The sequence below is a fragment of the Pleurodeles waltl genome, chromosome 4_1 (genome assembly GCF_031143425.1).
Source record: "Pleurodeles waltl isolate 20211129_DDA chromosome 4_1, aPleWal1.hap1.20221129, whole genome shotgun sequence".
Taxonomy (NCBI): Eukaryota; Metazoa; Chordata; class Amphibia; order Caudata; family Salamandridae; genus Pleurodeles; species Pleurodeles waltl.
In genome coordinates this window covers 136,059,231-136,080,485 of record NC_090442.1, presented here as the reverse complement: position 1 = coordinate 136,080,485, position 21,255 = coordinate 136,059,231, and the positions used below count along the sequence as shown (strand labels likewise).

Genomic DNA, 21,255 nt, shown 5'->3' with positions numbered 1-21,255 from the left:
TAGAAAGAGGAAAACTCCTTTTGCGATTGTTTTTGTGCACTGTGGTGCAAGGGTGCCAGCGATGGAGCATGGCAGCAATTTGTACACAAGCGCAGGGCAAAAGGACAGGAATGCACTGTATCTTGTAACTATGGTGCATTCCTGTCCTATTGTTTTGGTGCAGGGCAGCACAACAAGGTTTGCTGCCCTGCCCTGCAGCAAAACATTGTAAATATGCCCTTTAGTATTTTTCATTAGCACTTTTGGGGATGAGGGGGGAGTGGGCAGCAGTTCATGTGGCTGATTATAAAGACCTTGTCATGTACTATGAATGTGCACAGAAAAGAGCTGCTTGAAAAATCAAGAATATCCTTCCTAAAGGGTCCCTGCCCGCAAAGAAGCCCGACCACAGTGAAATGTCTGGCAAATGCTTTATTAATGAACAGGTGATCTAACATTGGAGACATACAGTAATGACTGGCACAGAGTGAAGATATCAGAGAGTGTTAATTGATACATAAACACAAATGTAGAATCTGCGCACAGAGGCGAAGCTCCAGTCACAGAGGCGCTATCCTGCCGCATTCCTTGCGCTCAGGCTCTTTTGGCGCAGTGCTGGTATTTCCATCGACGGTCCCTACAAGAAAACAAAATGTATTTTGTTTTTTATGATCCTTTTAGTACAGAGGAATGTAATGCTACACACGAATATGGAATGGAACACCTGTAGCAAGCTGTCATTCGCCAGGGAAGTTATCTACTGGAAAAACCCGTCTTTTCTGAAGTAATTAAAAATACTTAAAAAAATTAGTAGGACATTACTGTTCACTGGTTTCTTAGCCATAAGAGATATTGAAAAGATTAATGGATTAACGGCATAATGTATGAATGGGTGTATGAGTGCGTGGATGCAGACTGGTTAAACCCATCTTGGAAGCTGAGATAATATTATAAAAATGCCAAAAATTATCAATATTATGCCAGTGCAATCTTTAAACCAGGACCCACCATATAACCAAAAGTTACCACTATTATGTCAGTGGCAAGAAGTCCAAAAAAAATGTCAAGGATTGATATAAATTTGCATATACAGATTCACCCATCACACTGCAATTCTTAGTGCATGCTCAAATGTGCACCACCACTCATTCCTGACTGCTCGCTTAAATGTGTTCTATTATTTAGAAGTCCTCACTTAACATTAAGTTGTCACCATCACTCACTAACATTTACATTTGTATCCAGACATCTTGATTGCTAACACAGTATGCCATTACTTAGACGGCCCAGCAGCATGCCCACACTTGCAATATCATTCCATATGTCTTCATGTTCAGATTTGCACAATCACTCAGTAGTCATCAGTTCATGTTCACAATTATTCCTTCACTCACGAATAATCAATATATGCTGAAACTTGCACCATTGCTCAGAAATGTGGATCATTTGCCCATGTCTGTTCCATCACTCAATCATTTTCATTACAAACTCAGAACTTCTGATCTGCACCATTACTCACAAATCCTCGTGCAGGTTCAGACTTGCCCCATTGTTCAGTAAACTTTGGTGCATGCTCATGTTTGCCCATTTTATGCCTTTCTATTTGTTATAAAGGAAGTGATAACTTTAGAAGGTGTATTGTTTGGCTTAGGGTATGTTCTCCAAACTTCAGATGACCTGCTGAGTGAGCTCTGCATGAGAAGCAGGCATCTGCATGCATCACAGGTGCCACGTCAGAGCAAATCACTCGCACCACTACTGCCACAGGGAGGTCTTGGCAGCCAGGCACAGCTACTGGCACTTGGGGGCTCATTTACAAGAATCAATGCACCAGTTTTCGTGTACGGCCCTGCGCCCTCCTAAGTACGCCATGAGAGCACTATATTTACGATACAGTGCTCCACGGTGCAAAGTGTCGACAACAGCATCAGAAATTCTGACACTTTTGTGGCCCTAAACCTTAATATTGCTGGACTAGCATCAAAATGTTTACACTAGTCCAGCAATGCTAAGGGGGCCCCATACAGAACAGCACAGCATCACTTTTAATGCCTGCCCTGAGCAGGTGTTAAAAAAATGATGCTATTCTGGCGCAGTCACATCTTGTAGACTTCACTGCCCCATATCTGCGGGGCCTTTAACTGGGGAACCCTTACCTTGCATACATTATACCCGGTGCAGGTATAATGTTGTGAAAAGTTTTATAAACTGGTGCAATGTCACCATTGCGCCAGTTTGTAAATATGGTGCAGAGGACTGTTTTGCGCCACGTTAGCGTAAAAAAATGACGCTAAGGCGGTCCGAAATCCTTGTAAATGAAGCCCTTTGTTTTTTGTCAGAAGAACTCCTAAAGCCTAAAGCTGTGATTGACCCTGAATGTGGCCTTCATCTTTGAGCAGTAAAGATGCAGGGTATTTCATCATATTGAGAAATCAACTAGTCTTCAAATAAGTCTCAAACACAAATCTTCTCAAGTACCCTTGCACTTCATATCCAGACAGCACAAGCCCCACCTTCCCCGACTTATTTTCAATAATGGAAAAGGCAGCGCCAACAACTTCATCCAGAGTAAGGCCCATATTTTACTTTTTTAGCACCGCATTTGCATCATTTTTTTACTCAAAAGCGGCAGAACCTTCCAAAATACAATTGTATTTTGTAAGTTTGCAATGCTTTTGCGTCAAAAATTGGCGGAAATGCGGCACTAAAAAAGTATAATTATGGGCCTAAGTCCCTACTCAACAATCTGTCCTCCAAAAATATGAATCTGCCACACTGCATCAATCACATCTTCTAAACATGATGAGTGCTGACACCCCAGTCATCTACACATTGATAAAAGCCCCTGACTCTTGAAAGCCGATATTTAGTTCTGTTTTAATAACTTACCATCGTAGTACCGCGTCTGGCAGGTATTAAGAGCCGTCATTCTGGGCGAAATGGCTTTGTACACAAGAGGGGGCAGATTTACTAACATTTCACTCCACGCAGCTGCCAAAGTTTCTACACTGTCTGAAATATATGGATCTGTTTTTCTTGCTCTCTCAGCTGCTGCACTTTCGGTTGCCATGTGCACACATAGTCCAAGTATGTCTGCATTCTATCAAGCATAGATTTGAAACCGGAAAGCAACCCACCCATTACAAAAGCTATGCCTTAGTACTTTTCCCAGTTTGTATGTGTGCTGCAAAGTTAAATTACACCAGATTCAAAGTGTAATGGAAAACGCAGCTTCTTTACCCCCCCCCATTTTTCTCTGCCCCGCTTAACAGATCACCCCGAAACTTACCATGTACAACAAGATTCTTGGGGACACTTTTTTTTGGCAAATTTCGTGAAGATTATTCAAATGGTGCCAAAGATATAGGCAAGTGAAAAAAACGCTTTTTCTATGGAAGCATGGTGCTAGCTATGTATATATATACATATATATATATATATATATGTATATATATATATATATCAAATAGTTTTTTTTTAAAGCAGGTAAAAAACCATTTTTTGAAACAAAGTTTTCCATCAATTTGCGGCAAAAAATAAAAATAAAAACAAGCATGGGCTCCCGCGCTTGTGTTTTTTTAAAGCCCCTGGGTGGGCCACCTCCTGGGGGCAAAGTAAAAAATAAGGAAGGGGATGCATGGGTCCCCGCTCTTGGGCTTTTCAGTGCCCCAGGGACCGCCACCTCCCCAGGGCTTCCAACAGCCCCGGGGGCCACCACCTCCCCAGGGCTTTCTTCTATTTCAATGCCGGGGTGTGTGAAGACCCCCCTCAGCTGCCCCGGGGATCACCACCTCCCTGGGGCAAACATGAAAAAAAAAGAAAGGGAGTCTGTTTTGGACCTCCACAGCCCCGGGGACTGCCACATCCCTGGGGATAAATTCACAGTTGAAGGAGGGTCACGCAGCCTCCCCCTCTTGGAGTCAATGATGGCCCTGCGGACCATCCCCCCCACCCAGTGCTGGCTCCTGCTATATCCCGGGGTGCCCACCCCCAAGGCATAGCTGTTTGCTTTCTGCAAGCGAGAGCTGTCAAACACCTCTCATTTGGAGAAAGCTGAGTTTTTATCTGTCTTCCCTGCATGCAAATATGCGAGCAGGGAAGACATATGAAAACATTGCTCCCACAAGCACGGAGCTACTATTAAAAACAGCTCCCTGCTTGGGGGAGCAATGCCGGCTCCCGCAGGACATGGGGAGCAGCCAGGACCGCGGGCCTTCAGGCTCCCCTTGCAATCCTGTCACTATTTCTCCCTCTCTTCCATCCCATAATGGTATGGAAGAGAGAGAGAGAGAAAGAGAAAGGTAGTAATTGCAATGGCCTCTCCATGCAATGACTTCAAAGCAACTAACTAGCAAGATGTTTGGGGCAAATGTTACTGTTATGTTTGGATGCAAAGCAGAGCAGAGTCACTTCTGACCTAATGGTCAAGGTCTTGAACTGTCACTCAGTATGCTGAAGGTTTAAATCCTAGTATCGCTTGGCAGTGTGTTTATTTATTTAGTAGCGTTTTGACTGTTAAAGGTTCTTAGTGATGGAAGATTCACTTTTCTTTCCAATCACATGTGTGGGTTGACTGTCATAGGATGTTTAGAAGCATCATAGTAAGGAGTCACATATGGCATAAAGGTTAATGTCACAGACCCTGCCACTGAAAGCTGAGGGTTCTACTCCATGTGTGTCCCTGGTCATTTTCCTTCTTTAATTTCTTTTAAACTTCAAAGGTTTAAAAGGTTCATACTGAAAGGTGATCTCACCCTTTTTAATTGATAAATACGTTTTTCTTTTGAGTTTGTCCAGAAATATCTAATTCAAAGTATAAAATTCATTAAAGCCTAAAATACTCTCTATCTCTCACCCTCTCACGTTCTCTCAATTTTTCTTTTTCAGTCTCTTTCTCCCACTCACACACCCGCTCAGACCCGTAGGCACCCACTCACAGACCCACTCAGACACTCATACTCAAAGACCTCCTGAGACCCTCGTGCACCATCTCACAGACCTACTCAGACACTTACACACCCACTCACAGACCCACTCAGACACTCATGCACCCACTCACAGTCCCACTCAGATTCTCACACACCGACTCAGAGACCCACTGAAACCATCACGCGCCCACTCACAGACCCACACAGACACTGATGCATCCACTAAGGCACTGATGCACCCACTCTCACATCCAGACAGACGCTCTCACAGGCACTCTCACCCCCAGATACACCCTATCCTACCTATTCTCACCCCCAGAGAGATAGGCCATGGGCAACTCCTACCGCACATGGACAAAGGGCTGCCTGGGGTTGGGTGATTAGGGAGGATGGCCACAGGGTCTGGCTGCAGCCCTGGCCTTGCATCCAACCTCTGCCGTGCACAGCTAAAGGCCATGCGTCGCAGAGGTTGGATTAACATATGAATGAAAATTATTATATGTTAAAAAAAACATAGAAGTTCACTGAAAAAAACAAAGGTTACAGGGACGCTATAGTTAGGAAATAGAAAAAACATGGAAATGTACTTAAAAAAACAAAGGTTACAGGGATGTTATAGTTAGGCTCACATTTTAAAGGTACAAAACCATAGAAATTCACCTGTTAGAGTGATCTCACGTAACTATGACTCGTGCCTAAGGTAACTATAACTTGTGCCTTCACTATGCACTGCTAATAACCCCACAAATTACGGCACTCATGACATCTTTGATAACATAATTGATAATGTCACTGTAACATCTGTAGTAAAATTATTTATCAGATAACTGTGCATGTGAGCCTGTAACTTTTAGTTTTTTAAGTTACACATACATATATATATTGATATAGATCTATCTATCTATCTATCTATCTATCTATCTATCTATCTATCTATCTATCTATCTATCTATCTATCTATCTATATATATACATATATATATGTATATATATCACTTAAAAATTGAAGTTTACAGGGACGTTCTAGTTAGGCTCACATTTCAAACATACAAAACCTTAGAAATTCACCTCTTATAGTTAGAGTTATGTCAAGTAACTATAACTCGCACCCTTACCATATAACAGGTGAATTTCTAAGGTTTTGTATGTTTAAAATGTGAGCCTAGCTATAACGTCCCTGTAACCTTTGATTTTTAAGGAGCACTTCTATGTTTTTTTAAAATTCTATTTCCTAACTGTAATGTCCCTGTAACCTTTGTTTTTTCAGTGAATTTCTATGTTTTTTCTAACACATAGTAATTTTCATTACTATACATTAATCCAACCACTGCCGCGCACAGCATTTGGCCATGCACAATGCCAGTTAGCCACAGAGCCTGGTCTGTGGCCAATCCCCTATAAGCACCCAACCTTGCACCATGCACACATGCGCAGCAAAGGTTGCCTGAGAGGCCTAGCTTGCAGCCAGACCCTGCGGCCAATCCTCCCAACCACACATCTCCAGGCTGTTCACGGCCCTTTGGGCGTGTGCGCAGCTGGAATGGTTGCATCTTTCTGGGTGTGAGAATAGGTGTGAGAGGGTGTATCTTGGGGTAGGAGTGGCTGTGAGAGTGTTTGTTTAGGTGTGAGAGTGCGTACATCAGTGTTTTAGTGGGTGCGTCAGCGTGTGCGCGGGTCTGGGAGTGGGTGCATGAGGCTGTCAGTGGATCTGGGAGTGGATGTGTGAGAGTCTGAGTGGGTCTGTGAGTGGGTGCGTAACTATCTCAGTGGGTCTTTGAGTGGGTGCATGAGGGTCTGACTGGGGCTGTGAGTGGGTGCAGGAGGGTCTGAGTGAGTCTGTGAGTCTGTGAGTGGGTGTGTAAGTCTGTGAGTGGGTGTGTGAGAGGGAGAAATTGATTGAAAGAGAGAGAGAAAGTGAGAGGGAAGCTTTGATGTCTGATATTCTTAGAATGAGTTATTTGCGTACATTTTAAAATGAAAAATGAATGTCATTTTAAAAAAATACAATAAGTTGTACTTTAATTAAAAAAAGGGAAATGAGTCCAGCTGGACTTGAACCCCCAGTACTTATTGTGAAGGTCGCAGACCTTCACACTGAGCTATAGCTTTTCTTTTTTTTAGCCCTTTATGGGCTATCTGGGACCGCAAGGGAGCCCTCCGCATCCTCTACATATTTACTTATTTTTATTTTTAACAAACTGCCCTTTACGGGCTATCTGGCACCACGGAGGAAGTCTTAAGGCTGTCAAACATCAGAGTGTTTGCTCTGGCTTGGCTGCAGCTTCAGAGCTGCAGCCAAGCCACAGCAAACAGCTATGTCCTGGGGTTGGGGACCTTGGGACATAGCAGGAGCTGGCCCTGGGGGGTGGTGGTCCCGAGGGCCATTATTGGCTCCAAGAGGGGGGCTGTGTGGTCCTCCAATGTGCACATAGCACCAGGGAGGTGGTGAGCCCCGGAGAAAATGGAGGCCGGAAACAGACCCCATTACATTATTTAATATGTGCCCTGAGGAGGTAGTGATCCCCTGGGCACGGGTGGGAAGGCTAGAGGGCCTCCCCCACATATGAAACACATTTTTTCCCTGGGGTGGTGGTCCCTGGAGTGCAGGGGCCTTGTGCTCCCACTCATAATTCTATGTTCACCCTGGGGAGGTGGTGACCCCTGTAGCTGTGGGGTAGGCTGTAGGGCATCCCCTACTTTAAAAAAGCATTTTGCACCGGAGGTGGTGGTCCCTGGGGCGCAAGTGGCAACAAGGTCCCCCCTTCTCAGATTAGTTCAATTGCCCTGGGGAGGTGGTGGTCCCCGGCACCTATTAAAGCCCAAGGAGAGGGGCCTCATGCACCCCGCCCACTATAGTAAGACCCAAATGCCCCTGGTACCTGGGCCACCCGGGGCCTAAAAAAATAGAAAGTGCAAGAGACCGCTTTTTTTAAAATCTCAAAAAAATCAGCGGATCCACTCGCAAATTTTTCTTTTTTTTTTTTTACATGCTTTCTAGCTCTGGCGGGGTCCCTCATGGACCCCAGCAGCAGTGCTAAGGGTTCAATGTGACTCTACCCTGGCCTCTTTTTTTTTATTTTTTTTACTGAAGCCGAGTCCCAAGATGGCTACCAACACTTCCTTGTTGAAGTGATGGCAGCCAATCAGATATCAGCACAGGACAGTTTGATCCGCGGAGACTCAACGGCACTAGATATATCCTTCTTTATATTACTCCAAAACGACTAAATGGATTTACAACAAACCACAAAAAACGTGATCTGCAGAACAGAATCTAGCTTTTTGCCAAATTTGGTGTAATTCCGTTCAGCGGTTCAGGCTGTAGGCGAGTCTAAAGAATAAAAAATCGCCATAAACACAGAATGGAGAAAAAGTGTTTTGGGACCCCCGTTTATTTTGGCCCTCGCTACATGGATCACCCTGAAAACTTTCAAACCAGCAGCTGAACTGACCAAAGTATAAGTTCTGAAAATTTCTTGAAGATCTGTCAAGCGGTGGCAATGTTATTTGCAAAACGATAAACGCTCCGTCTATGGAAAAAATGGTCCTAACTGTGGTGACCGCCACTAGGTAATATACAGAGAGAGAGAGAGGGAGATGGCCTGATTTACAAAGCTAAATGTATACTTTTGAGTAAGTTTAATTTTTTTTGGTATTCACAACTATGAGTTAATAGTATGTTACAACTGCAGGGACTGCAGTAGGGGAAGAGAACTCTGCACATAAAAAGATAGACCTGACTTGTCCACCCCGACTGTGACGGACTCTATTACTATTAACTCGTAGTTTGTGAATACTAAATAAAACATAAAGTTACACAAAGGTGAACGCTTACCTTTATAAATCAGGTCTTTCAATTGTATGGATCTTCTGTGTTAGAGTGATTGTTCAAATGAAAATGCAAGTTCACCATAGTGTTTGCTCGGAAAATGGAGTAAATTATTTCTATTATTTTTAATTCACAAAAAGTCACTAAAAGTGTCACAGAGGAGTAAAAAATAAGTCAGAAGATGAGTTGGAAATGGGGGGGGGGCGAAAGGGCGCAAACAGGCACAGAAAAGTGAGACAAAGGAGTAAAAAGTGGTGCAACAAGGCTAGAAACGTGGAAAAAGGCACAAAAAAGTGTGGCAAAGGAGTAAAAAGAAGCACATAGAGGATACAGACAGGAAAGAGGCACAAAAAGTGAGACAGAGAAATGAGAGTGGCACGAAGAGTGTGCCCAAGGGGGCAATAAGGCACAGAGGAAGGGATCGAGAGGGCAGAGTCCCAGGAGAATAAGAGGACGGAGGAGACGATAGCGCAGCAGAAGCAGAAGAGGCAGGTAGCTGAGTCCCAAAGGACCTTGACAGGTCGGAGGACCGATCCAGGTAAGTCTGGGGCTGGCCTTGGGGAATGTCCTGTTCCAGTCCTTTTTAATTGCCTATACGAAGGTACCACAATAGGAGTGGGCTTCATCCCCTTTAAGCTTTGAATGTGCACCCTGCTACATGTTTTTAAGTTTTGTCAGAGAAGGGTGGGAGAAACTTTTAAATATCATGCACCCTGCTCTTCGGATATGTGGGCCTACTTTAGAGTTGGGTCATAAGTATTGTATAACAAGGAAGATTAAGGCCCAGCAATAGTTTTTGCAAAGTCAGATTGGTAATTTTAAAACTGCCTACCCATGCTGCAGGGGCAGGCCTGGAGTCATGCTTTGCACTGTCACTTTAGTAGAACCACATTATGTGCTACAGTCCACTGGTGACATTTAACTTACAGGCCCTGGTACAGGTATTTTTGTACCATACACTAGGGAATTACAGGTAAGTTAAATACTGAGGGCCTTATTTAGATTTGGGCAGATGGGTTACTGCGTCACAACGGTGACAGATAGCCTGTCCGCCGAAATATAAATCCCATAGGACATAATGGGATTTATATTTCGGCGGACGGGCCATCCGCAACAGTATTCCCCAGAATGCACCATCACAACATACTGTACTATACCCTCATCACTCTCCTGCTGAATAACGTGCTACACTTGTTTCTTGTGAAACTTTTGTACGGTTCACAATTCCAATGACTTCAGTGATGTTAAATTGCTAGTAGCACCACCACCCTGAAAATTGTTCCAGCACCACTGGTTAATTGTGCGAATCAAGAGTATAGTCAATTTCAACATTTCAACATGTTGTTAGGGGTTGGAGTACATGCACTGGGGCCTGGTTAGCAGTGCCCCAGTACACAGAACAAACAAAACAGCACCATCAGTCCAGAAATATTGGGGGTGACCACACAAAAAGAGGCATTTTCCTACAATACTGCAGTGCTATGTAAACCCAGACCTAGGAAAAAAGTGACAGGATGAGAATGAGGAAAGAAATAGGGAGTAGAATGGAAAGTCAATCAATGAAGAAGAACGAGTCCTAGACCTTCCTGAAGATTATTAAAGTGTGAAGAAGTATCAAGGCTAGTTTTCTTTTGTGAAGTCTTTGCATTTCCGCTAGAGACTTAGGGGGTCATTCTGACCTCGGCGGTAAAAGCCGCTTACCGCCGGTCAGAAGACCGCCACAATACCGCCGCGGTCAGCCGCCACGGTCATTCTGACCCACAACTGCCAAACCTCCAAAAATCCGACCTCCATTGCAGTCCGCCACGTCAGCGGCCAGCGATAAACTGGAGATGACTAAACCTCCACCGCCACGCCAACAGAAATACGCCCATGCCATTACGATCCACAAATCCACGCGGCGGTCTTTCAAACGCGGTAGTCTATTGGCGGTACACACCGCCGCGGTCAAAATACACACACCTTTACAAAACACTACCACATTGGACAATTTGAAATACACACACCTGATACACATACAAACAAAACTCCCACACATCCAATCAACTATAAAACACACACCCACATCACCCACAAACCCCTACAACCAAAAACCAGAGACGAAGGAGAGAGAGACACATCAGAGAATAGAGAGCCAGACACACAGAGGCACACTACAACATCACACACACCACATAGTAGCACAAAGCACCACACACCAACACACTCATCACCACATACACCACCCCACACCACCCCATGGCACCACAAAGACACCCACGCTTTACGGACCAAGAACTCAGGGTGATGGTGGAGGAAATCATCAGAGTGGAACCCCAGCTCTTCGGCTCACAGGTTCAGCACACCACCATAGCAAGGAAGGCGGAGCTATGGCAGCGGATCGTGGACAGGGTCAACGCGGTGGGACAGCACCCCAGAAATAGGGACGACATCCGCAAACGATGGAACGACCTACGGGGGAAGGTGCGCTCGATGGTGTCGCGACACAACATCGCGGTGCAGAAGACTGGCGGAGGACCCCCACCCACGAGGACCCCCACCCACCCCACCAGAATTCACAGCATGGGAGCAAGAAGTATTAAACATCCTGCATCCTGAGGGCCTCGCTGGAGTACCCGGAGGAATGGACTCAGGTAAGTCCTATCTCATATACTTCATCCCCCCCACCCCACCAGCATGCCAACCCACACCCCCACCCTCACCCCCAACCCACCATCACACATCATCCCTGAGAATGTTTCCCTAGCACAACCCACCCAACCCCTCACCAACCCTTGCATGCCACCACAAACATTGGACACCCATTACCTAAGCATGACCACTGCACATACCCATCCCCCCCACAAACCACCCTCACAACACCACCCACAAGGGAATGCCTGCACTGGGGGACAAGGGCACCCATAAATCGCACGCTATTTCACACACAGAAACAATAACCATACTCTCTCACCCCATGCAGGACCCGAACGCCAACACACCCGTCAGGAGGGTCCTCAAATGTCCATCCCATCCCCGGAACAGGCCCCCAGTGAGGACAGCAGCTCGGTCGACCTGGAACCTGATGACCAGCCCGGACCATCGGGGACCTCTGGGCAGTGGGTTCCCCAAACACAGACACAGGCCACAGCAGACCCGAACCCCCCTGGGAACAACAGCACAGCTCCCACCCAGCGGGCCCATGCCTCTGTCTCTAGGACAGGTCAAGCAGCGGTGTGTCTGCCACTACAGGGCACCCAGGCCAACCCAACACCCCAACAACAACAGGGACCTGGGGGCAGTGGGAGTGGGCACACCGTCCAGGGGACAGAGGCCCAGGCAAACAGGGCAACTCGGAGGGCTGCCGTGCGACAGGGGGGGGAGGAGAGGCCCAGGGAACCCACTCTCCAAGAGGCCCTCACTACCATCATGGGAGCATACCACCACTCCCAAGAGACGATGGCGACGGTACTGGCCAGGTTCACCGAGATACAGGCACAGCAGGAAGAACGCTACATGGGGTTCAGCAACCAACTCACCACCATCGCTACCGCCATGGGGAGCATGGTCCAGGCCCTAAACAGGATAGAAGACACGTTGCGGGACCATGTGGCACCACACAGGGCCCCTGTCACTAGCCCGGAACAGCCTACCACCTCCGCCGGCGCTAGTGGACAGGAGGCCCACACACAACGACAGGCCACAAGAACCCCACCTCCTGCTGAAGAACAACCACCCCGCAAGAGGAGCCTAAGACCCAAAAAAAAAACAGAGTAGCATGCCAAGACCACCGCCAGCATGAGATACCCCCAGAAGTCATCCCACTGTCCCACCTTGCCACCCTGTCCAAACTCAAACAGCCCCTGCTCCATCCTTCCACAGGCATATGGACAATAGACCTGTCAGACTGAGAACTGGACTCTGCCATGGACATCACTCCACCCCCACCCATCACCGTTTTACTATAATGTACCATTATCTAAGCACACAAAATAAAACAATTATTGCACCGAAAACCGTTTTGAGTCATGCTGTATTCTCAAAAAATCGTACAACCCATAACAGTTCACAATATGTGATGTCAGTTAGTGATGACAACATACCAATGTCAATACGCTGTAGTACATGGCCAAACCAAGCAGAAGTCGGGCTATGAGTCATTAAGCACTGAGAAGGGAAGGGAAAAAGAAATGTTATTTAAAAGAGCTGGGGGGAAATACATAAAGTTGAGATGCATGAGGCTCTAAGTAAATGGGAAATGGCGTGGCTGAACCTTACCTGTGTGCTACTGAAAATACTGTTGTATGACAGCTTCCCTGTTGTCTGTTTCCTCACCGTCGTCTTCCTCCTCTTCACTCTCCACAGGCTCCACGGCTTCTACGACACCACCATCTGGACCATCCTCCTGCAGGAAAGGCACCTGGCGTCGCAAAGCCAGGTTGTGAAGCATACAGCAGGCCACGATGATGTGGCACACCTTCTTTGGTGAGTACATTAGGGATCCACCTGTCAGATGCAGGCACCTAAACCTGGCCTTCAGGAGGCCGAAGGTCCTTTCTATGACCCTCCTAGTACGCCCATGGGCCTCATTGTACCGTTCCTCTGCCCTGGTCCTGGGATTCCTCACTGGGGTCAATAGCCACGGCAGGTTGGGGTAACCAGAGTCACCTATTAGCCACACACGCTGTCTCTGTAGCTGTTCCATCACATAGGGGACGCTGCTATTACGCATAACATACGCGTCATGCACTGACCCACAGACAACCTGCACATTCATAGAATGGTAATTTTTCCTATTTCTGTACACCTGTTCATCGTCATTTGGGGGTACTAATGCCACATGGGTCCGATCAATGGCACCAATGAGGTTGGGGATATGTCCAAGGGCATAGAAATCACCCTTCACTGTGGCCAAATCAGCCTCTTCTGGGAATATGATGTAGCTCCTCATGAGTTTCATCAGGGCAGACAACACTCTGGACAGAATCTTTGAAAACATAGGCTGAGACATTCCAGATGACATGGCCACTGTTGTCTGGAATGAGCCATTTGCAAAAAAATGGAGGACTGATAGAACCTGCACTAGAGGGGGAATTCCTGTGGGTTGGCGGATGGGTGACATCAGGTCTGGCTCCAGCTGGGCACACAGTTCATGTATAGTGGCTCGGTCAAGTCGGTATCGGAGTATTATATGGCGTTCTTCCATTGTCGACAGGTCAACCAGCGGCCGGTACACGGGAGGATTCCTCCTTCTCCTCGCAAGTCCCTGCGGACGGTGCCTAGGAAGGACAACATGGAGCACTGAGTCAATCAACTCACAGGTACGTACAACACAGCTTGCACAGTACACGAAAATGTATTGACTGCTATGTTTGTATGTGTGCAAATGCAAGGCCTAGGCCTGTGTGACGCAGTAGAATTTAAGCCATGTGGGCCCTTGAAATGGCGGCTGCCTGACCTCTAAACTGGGACAATGGGATGTGAGGTCAATGCGCTGGCGTGGCACACCGTGGCGGTAGGCGGTCGAAGACCGCGGTGCAAAGCCGCATTGGTTAACATTGCACCCTATGGGATTCAGGAGCCAATGACGATGTGCGCCGGCGGTCGCGGTACGCACCGCCGCGGTACGCACCGCCGCGGGCGTGACTGCCATTTTCTATCTGCTTAATCACTCGAGACCTGATCATCCACAGGAGAGGACCTATACTGCAAGTGCTGCTGTGAACTCGGTCTGGAAGTGACAATGGCTGCTGCGACTGGGGAAAGGGCCCCTGCCTTCACGTCTGAAGAGTTGGAGAAACTTGTGGACGGGGTCCTCCCCCAGTATGCGCTACTCTACGGTCCTCCAGACCAACAGGTGAGTACACTGAGTGCACATTGAATGGGTAATGCCTGTGTGGGGTGGGCTGACTGATGAGAGTATGGGCCACATGCCAAGGGTGGGGAGGGGGGGCATGTACTCCAAACATGCAGAAATTTGACGTTTTCTCTTTCCCACCCTGTACATGTCAAACAGGTGAGCGCCCATCAGAAATTCGATATTTGGCGTGCCATCGCCAAGGAAGTCCGGGCCCTGGGGGTCTACACCAGACGGAGCACCCACTGTCGGAAGAGGTGGGAGGACATCCGCCGCGGAACCCGAAAGACCGCCGAGTCACTGCTGGGGATGGCCTCCCGACCTAGGAGGGGTGCCAGTCGTACCCTGACCCCCCTGATGTCCCGGATCCTGGCGGTGGCCTACCCTGATTTGGATGGGCGCTTGAGGACATCACAGCAGACACAAGGGGGTGAGTATCAGCACATTCTCCTATCTATACGCGCAGTGGAGGCGTCTGGGTGGGGGAGGAGGGCTGTGGGTGACAGTAGGCCAGGGCGCTTTCTGTAGTGTAGTCCCCTCCCTTAGACATGGCCCTGTGCCCCCGCCCACCACCTCTGTAGGGTGGCAAGTGCAGCTATCCATGGTCCAACATGACCCATGAGCGCGTCTGTTGTCCCTAGACCTGTTGGCCTAGTCAGAAGTACAGAGTAGTGTACCCCAAGTTCGCGGCTTAGTGCATGAGGCACCTGTGTCTGTCCTCTCCGCCAAGGCTATTGACAAGGCATGCACTCAACTTTGTTTTATTTCTCCCCCCACCCTTATTCTTTGTTTCTTGTGCATTAGCATCATCAGGCGGAGGAGAATTGGCGTCGGAGCACGAGGGAGCTGCAGGTCACCAGGCCCCGGTGGGCACTGACACAGACACCAAGGGCACCAGTGATCCGGAGGGCGAGGGGAGCACCACAACGGGGGCCGGTGGAGACACCAGCGACACGGACACGTCCTCGTTTGGGAGCTCCCTAGCGGGGGCGGCAACATCTGTGCCCCCCGCAACAACAGGTACAGCTGCCACCCAGCGCACCAGCACCGCCCTCCCAGCAGCCCCTCAGTCTTCACTCCGTGCCCGTTCGCCCAGGAAGGCGCGCGTCTCCTTCGCCCCAGGCACCTCAGCCCCTGCCTCTGTTACCCCTGCTGCCCTCAGTGCGGAGCTCATTGACCTCGTGAGGACGCTCATTGTTGGGCAGACTACCCTTTTGAATGCCATCCAGGGGGTGCAAAGGGAGGTGCAACAGAGCAATGCCTACCTGGAGGGCATTCATTCGGGTCAGGCTGCCCATCAACGAGCGTTCACTTCTCTGGCCTCAGCACTGACGGCAGCCATTGTCCCTGTCTCCAGTCTCCCTCTTCTAACTGCCTCCAGCCTTTCTCTGTCTCCTGTTCCTCAGCCTATCCCATCCACACCATCTGACCAGCCTGCACACACCTCAACACCCAAGGCCAGCTCATCCAAACATAAGCACCACAGAACACACAAGCATTCACCCAAGCAACACCCAGTTGCAGACATACCAACAGTCACTACCACCTTTGTGTCCCCCTCCTCCTCGTCTCCCTCCTCCCTCCCTGTGACGTCTACACTCACACCTGCATGCACACCAACATCAGCCAGTTCTTCCATCACCAGCACACCCTCCACTACAGTCCTCACACGTGCAGTCACCACCCCCACTGCCATGTACACGTCCCCTGTGTCCTCTCCCACTGTGTCTGTCACCCCCTCTTCCAAGACACATAAACGCAGGCAGACACCCAAACAACAGCCAACCACCTCACGACAGCCTACGTCTCAGTCACCTGCACCCAAGGACAGCACACCTGACTCTCCTACAACCACATCCTCTTCCTCCACTTCTATCTCCACTACTCCTACCCTTTACCCTGGTCCAAAGAAATATTACCTCTCAAATGTTGACCTCTTTCCCTCCCCTGACCCACCCCCTCCATCTGGGAAAAGTCCCAAAGGCACCTCAGCCACCACCAGCCCAGCTTCCAAGGTACAACTGGTGCATGGAATATGGAGTCCACCCTTTGGCGGCAGTGACACTTCGCTGAGCAGCAAGGGGACTGGCAGCCCCCCCCCCAGGCAAGAGGACCCGGAAAGTGAAGGGCCGCCGTGAGCGGACTGAGACGGATGCCCCCAAGGAGGTGACTCCGGCCACTTCACCTGCCACAACAGCCAGGGGAGGCAAGGGCCCGAGAGCCCCATCTAAGGAGCGGAAGGGCAGCAGGGCGGAGAGGCCAGCCAGCAGGAGCGTGGAGCAGGAGGGCCCCACACGCCCCATCCCGGCTGCAAGGGACGACACCAAAGGGCCCAGGACTCCATCTCCGAAGGGGCCTAACACTGCACGTTCGGAGGGCGAGTGAGCAGGTTGTCCAGGCCAGGTCTGACTCCCTACACTGACTGGAAGAGCACCGCTGAAGAGGGCCCCGCCGTGAAGACAAGCACCGCTGAACAGGGCCCCGCCGTGCAGAAGAGCACCGCTGAAGAGGGCCCCGCCGTGCAGAAGAGCACCGCTGAACAGGGCCCCGCCGTGAAGACAAGCACCGCTGAACAGGGCCCCGCCGTGAAGATAAGCACCGCTGAACAGGGCCCCGCCGTGCAGAAGTGCACCGCTGAACAGGGCCCCGCCGTGAAGACAAGCACCGCTGAAGGGGGCCCCGCCATGCAGAAGTGCACCGCTGAACAGGGCCCCGCCGTGCAGAAGAGCACCGCTGAACAGGGCCCCGCCATGCAGAAGAGCACCGCTAAACAGGGCCCCGCCGTGAAGACAAGCACCGCTGAACAGGGCCACACCGTGCAGAAGTGCACCGCTGAACAGGGCCCCGCCGTGAAGACAAGCACCGCTGAAGGGGGCCCCGCCGTGCAGAAGTGCACCGCTGAACAGGGCCCCGCCGTGAAGACAAGCACCACTGAAGGGGGCCCCGCCGTGCAGAAGAGCACCGCTGAACAGGGCCCCGCCGTGAAGACAAGCACCGCTCCGCTGGGCCCTTCCTGTCAAGCACCGCTCCGCTGGGCCCTTCCTGTCAAGCACCGCTCCGCTGGGCCCCGCCGTCTCGAGCACCGCTCCGCTGGGCACCGCCGTCTCAAGCACCGCTCCGCTGGGCCCTTCCTGTCAAGCACCGCTCCGCTGGGCCCCGCCGTCTCGAGCACCGCTCCGCTGGGCACCGCCGTCTCAAGCACCGCTCCGCTGGGCCCTTCCTGTCAAGCACCGCTCCGCTGGGCCCTTCCTGTCAAGCACCGCTCCGCTGGGCCCCGCCGTCTCGAGCACCGCTCCGCTGGGCACCGCCGTCTCAAGCACCGCTCCGCTGGGCCCTTCCTGTCAAGCACCGCTCCGCTGGGCACCGGCGTCTCAAGCACCGCTTCGCTGGGCCCTTCCTGTCAAGCACCGCTCCGCTGGGCCCCGCCGTCTCGAGCACCGCTCCGCTGGGCACCGCCGTCTCAAGCACCGCTCCGCTGGGCCCATCCTGTCAAGCACGGCTCCGCTGGGCCCCGCCGTCTCGAGCACCGCTCCGCTGGGCACCGCCGTCTCAAGCACCGCTCCGCTGGGCCCTTCCTGTCAAGCACCGCTCCGCTGGGCCCTTCCTGTCAAGCACCGCTCCGCTGGGCCCCGCCGTCTCGAGCACCGCTCCGCTGGGCACCGCCGTCTCAAGCACCGCTCCGCTGGGCACCGCCATCTCAAGCACCGCTCCGCTGGGCCCTTCCTGTCAAGCACCGCTCCGCTGGGCCCTTCCTGTCAAGCACCGCTCCGCTGGGCCCCGCCGTCTCGAGCACCGCTCCGCTGGGCACCGCCGTCTCAAGCACCGCTCCGCTGGGCCCTTCCTGTCAAGCACCGCTCCGCTGGGCCCTTCCTGTCAAGCACCGCTCCGCTGGGCCCTTCCTGTCAAGCACCGCTCTGCTGGGCACCGCCGTCTCAAGCACCGCTCCGCTGGGCCCTTCCTGTCAAGCACCGCTCCGCTGGGCACCGCCGTCTCAAGCACCGCTCCGCTGGGCCCTTCCTGTCACGCACCGCTCCGCTGGGCACCGCCGTCTCAAGCACCTCTCCGCTGGGCCCTTCCTGTCACGCACCGCTCCGCTGGGCACCGCCGTCTCAAGCACCTCTCCGCTGGGCCCTTCCTGTCAGGCACTGTTCAGGGTTCACTGTGCCCACCATGCATCCTCCTTGTCCAGTGGGGACATTTATCCACCTGATGGACTGTGGCTTTGCACACCCCAGGATGGCACAGTGGGCAATCCACCCACTGTAGAGACTTGAGAGACTGTGGCTTTGCACTCCCCAGGATGGCACAGTGGGCAATCCACCCACTGTAGAGACTTGAGAGACTGTGGCTTTGCACTCCCCAGGATGGCACAGTGGGCAATCCACCCACTGTAGAGACTTGAGAGACTGTGGCTTTGCACTCCCCAGGATGGCACAGTGGGCAATCCACCCACTGTAGAGACTTGAGAGACTGTGGCTTTGCACTCCCCAGGATGGCACAGTGGGCAATCCACCCACTGTAGAGACTTGTGAGACTGTGGCTTTGCACTCCCCAGGATGGCACAGTGGGCAACCCACCCAATGGAGAGACTTGAGAGACTGTGGCTTTGCACTCCCCAGGATGGCACAGTGGGCATGGTGGGCCCTTCGTGGATCTGGCGTCGTGGACTCATGTGGCTGTGGTGCCCCCCCTTCCCTTCCCCCTGAGGTGCCTGTGGTTTTGTCACCAGATGCCCCTGCAGTGTTCTCTCCAAAGGACTCAGGTCTCCTGTGTGGGCTTTGCCCTTGTTTCGCTACACTTTGGCCCACGGACATGATGGATTCGTAAGATGTGCAGGACTACTTGCTTCAGTTATCCACTGCTGTGTAAATAATTTGTTTATCAGAAGAAAGTTTTGATGGTTGATAAATACTTTTCTGAGACTATTTTGTTCATAAATATTTATTCTCAATTTGGTTATGTGATTGTATTTTTTACGGGTGTTTGGGTGGTGTCACTGTGACTTGTTGCTCTGCATTGGTGTGTACATCTTGGTGGGGTGGTGGGGGTCGCATATGTGTGTGCCCGTAACCTTTCCTCCTCCCCCCTCCCGTGTGTCGTAGGTGCAGTACTCACCGTTGACGTCTGCGGCGGAGTTCGTACTCGTGGTAGATGAGCAGGTAGACGAGTGCAGGTATGATGTTCAATTCGGGTTCCATGCTGTCCTCCGTCCTCGTGGAGTGCGTAGAGGTGAGCGTTTTCCCGTTCGTAGTCTGTTTCCGCCGTGTTTTTATCGGCGGTGCTCCCGCCCCGGAAAAAGTGGCGGATTGGTGAGTTGTGATAGGGTGGGTGGTACATTGTCTGTCGCCTGCCTGTTGGCGGTGACCGCCACGCTGTTTGTTTGTCCCGCCGTGGCGGTCGGAGTGTTAAAGTGGCGGTCTCTGTTGGCGGTTCCCGCCAGGGTCAGAATTCCATTTTTCGGACCGCCAGCCTGTTGGCGGGTTGGCCGCCGCTTTATCGCCGACCGCCAGGGTCAGAATCACCCCCTTAATTGTTTAAATCCCAGTTGTTTCTATTCATTTTGTGTGTATCATCAGCCATTGACATCCTAAAATTACAACTATTCATTCAAATCTCGTACAATCTCCAGTTAACCAGGATTCCCTTCCTCCCGAAAAAAAACATAACAATAGATGAGTGTGTTTTTTGGGTTTATGCGAATAATATTCTAGGTCTGTTAAAAAGAGTTGCTGACATAGTGTATCCTTTGCATTTATTACTAAAACAAGGAGCAACATGTGAGTGTAGAAAATACCTGACCTTTCTGTGGTTTGAACGAGGGAATTGTTCAGTCCAAAACATTGTCCCCATTTCCACACAAAGCTGTGAATGTGATTACTGTGGATGCCAGTGCCACTTGCCTGGGTACTGTTTAAAATCAAATCAAAGATGCTGTTGAATGCACCATTGCTTTTGCATCCAGACCATTGACAGTTGATGAATCTAGATATCCCACCATAGAACGAGAGGCATTAGAGTCTACCTGCTCAGTAGAACGTTTTAAAGTGTATTTGTGGGTCAAGCCATTTCACCTAGAAACTGACCATAAACCTTTGATTTCTATACTTTCAAAGCATGGAATGGTCAAAGAATCAACAGGGTTAGTGCGGAGACTGGCCAAATTGTATAAGTACATTTTTTATGGTTATATATTTTCCAGGAGCACAAAATGTGAGAGCTGTTTGTTTGTCTAGTTTGTGAAGTGAAGTTCAAGTTTCCAGTGATGAACAGTCACAAGTAGAATAGTTGTAGTTACTGTGGAAGATTTAGTGTTGTCAGAAGGGCAATGACCGCTGTTTTAACTGATAACACTTTGAAGGAACTTAAAGAGTATACTGTGAATGGGATGGCCTTCGGGGAGGCACTAATCCAAAGAGTTTCAAGTATTTTGGAAAGCCAGGGATGAGCTGTTCTTCGAAAGTGATGCGATTGTTAAATGGGGCCGTTTTGTTCCACATGCAGGAATTAGAAGCAAACTTGTTTCTGTTGCTCATTTCGGTCTTATGGCCAAACAAGTACCACTAAAAAAGTCAGAGAACTGTTGTGGTGGCCTTACAAGGAAGGTGATATTCTTTAGTTTGTAGAAAATTGCCCTTTATGCTTAAATTCTGACAAAGTGTTGAAAACACAGCATTCTGCTCAGG

General features: G+C 50.3%; 1 protein-coding gene across 1 annotated transcript in view; it reads right to left on the bottom strand.

Moving 5' to 3' along the window:
• Positions 1-396: 396 nt before the first annotated feature.
• LOC138288484 (hemagglutinin/amebocyte aggregation factor-like) overlaps positions 397-21,255 on the bottom strand; it is a 42,853-nt gene continuing 21,994 nt past the window's right edge. The window contains exon 5 of the mRNA XM_069230040.1: positions 397-616. Within this exon, the coding sequence (XP_069086141.1) occupies positions 574-616 (43 nt within the window). The 3' untranslated portion in view covers positions 397-573. The remainder of the gene's footprint in view (positions 617-21,255) is intronic.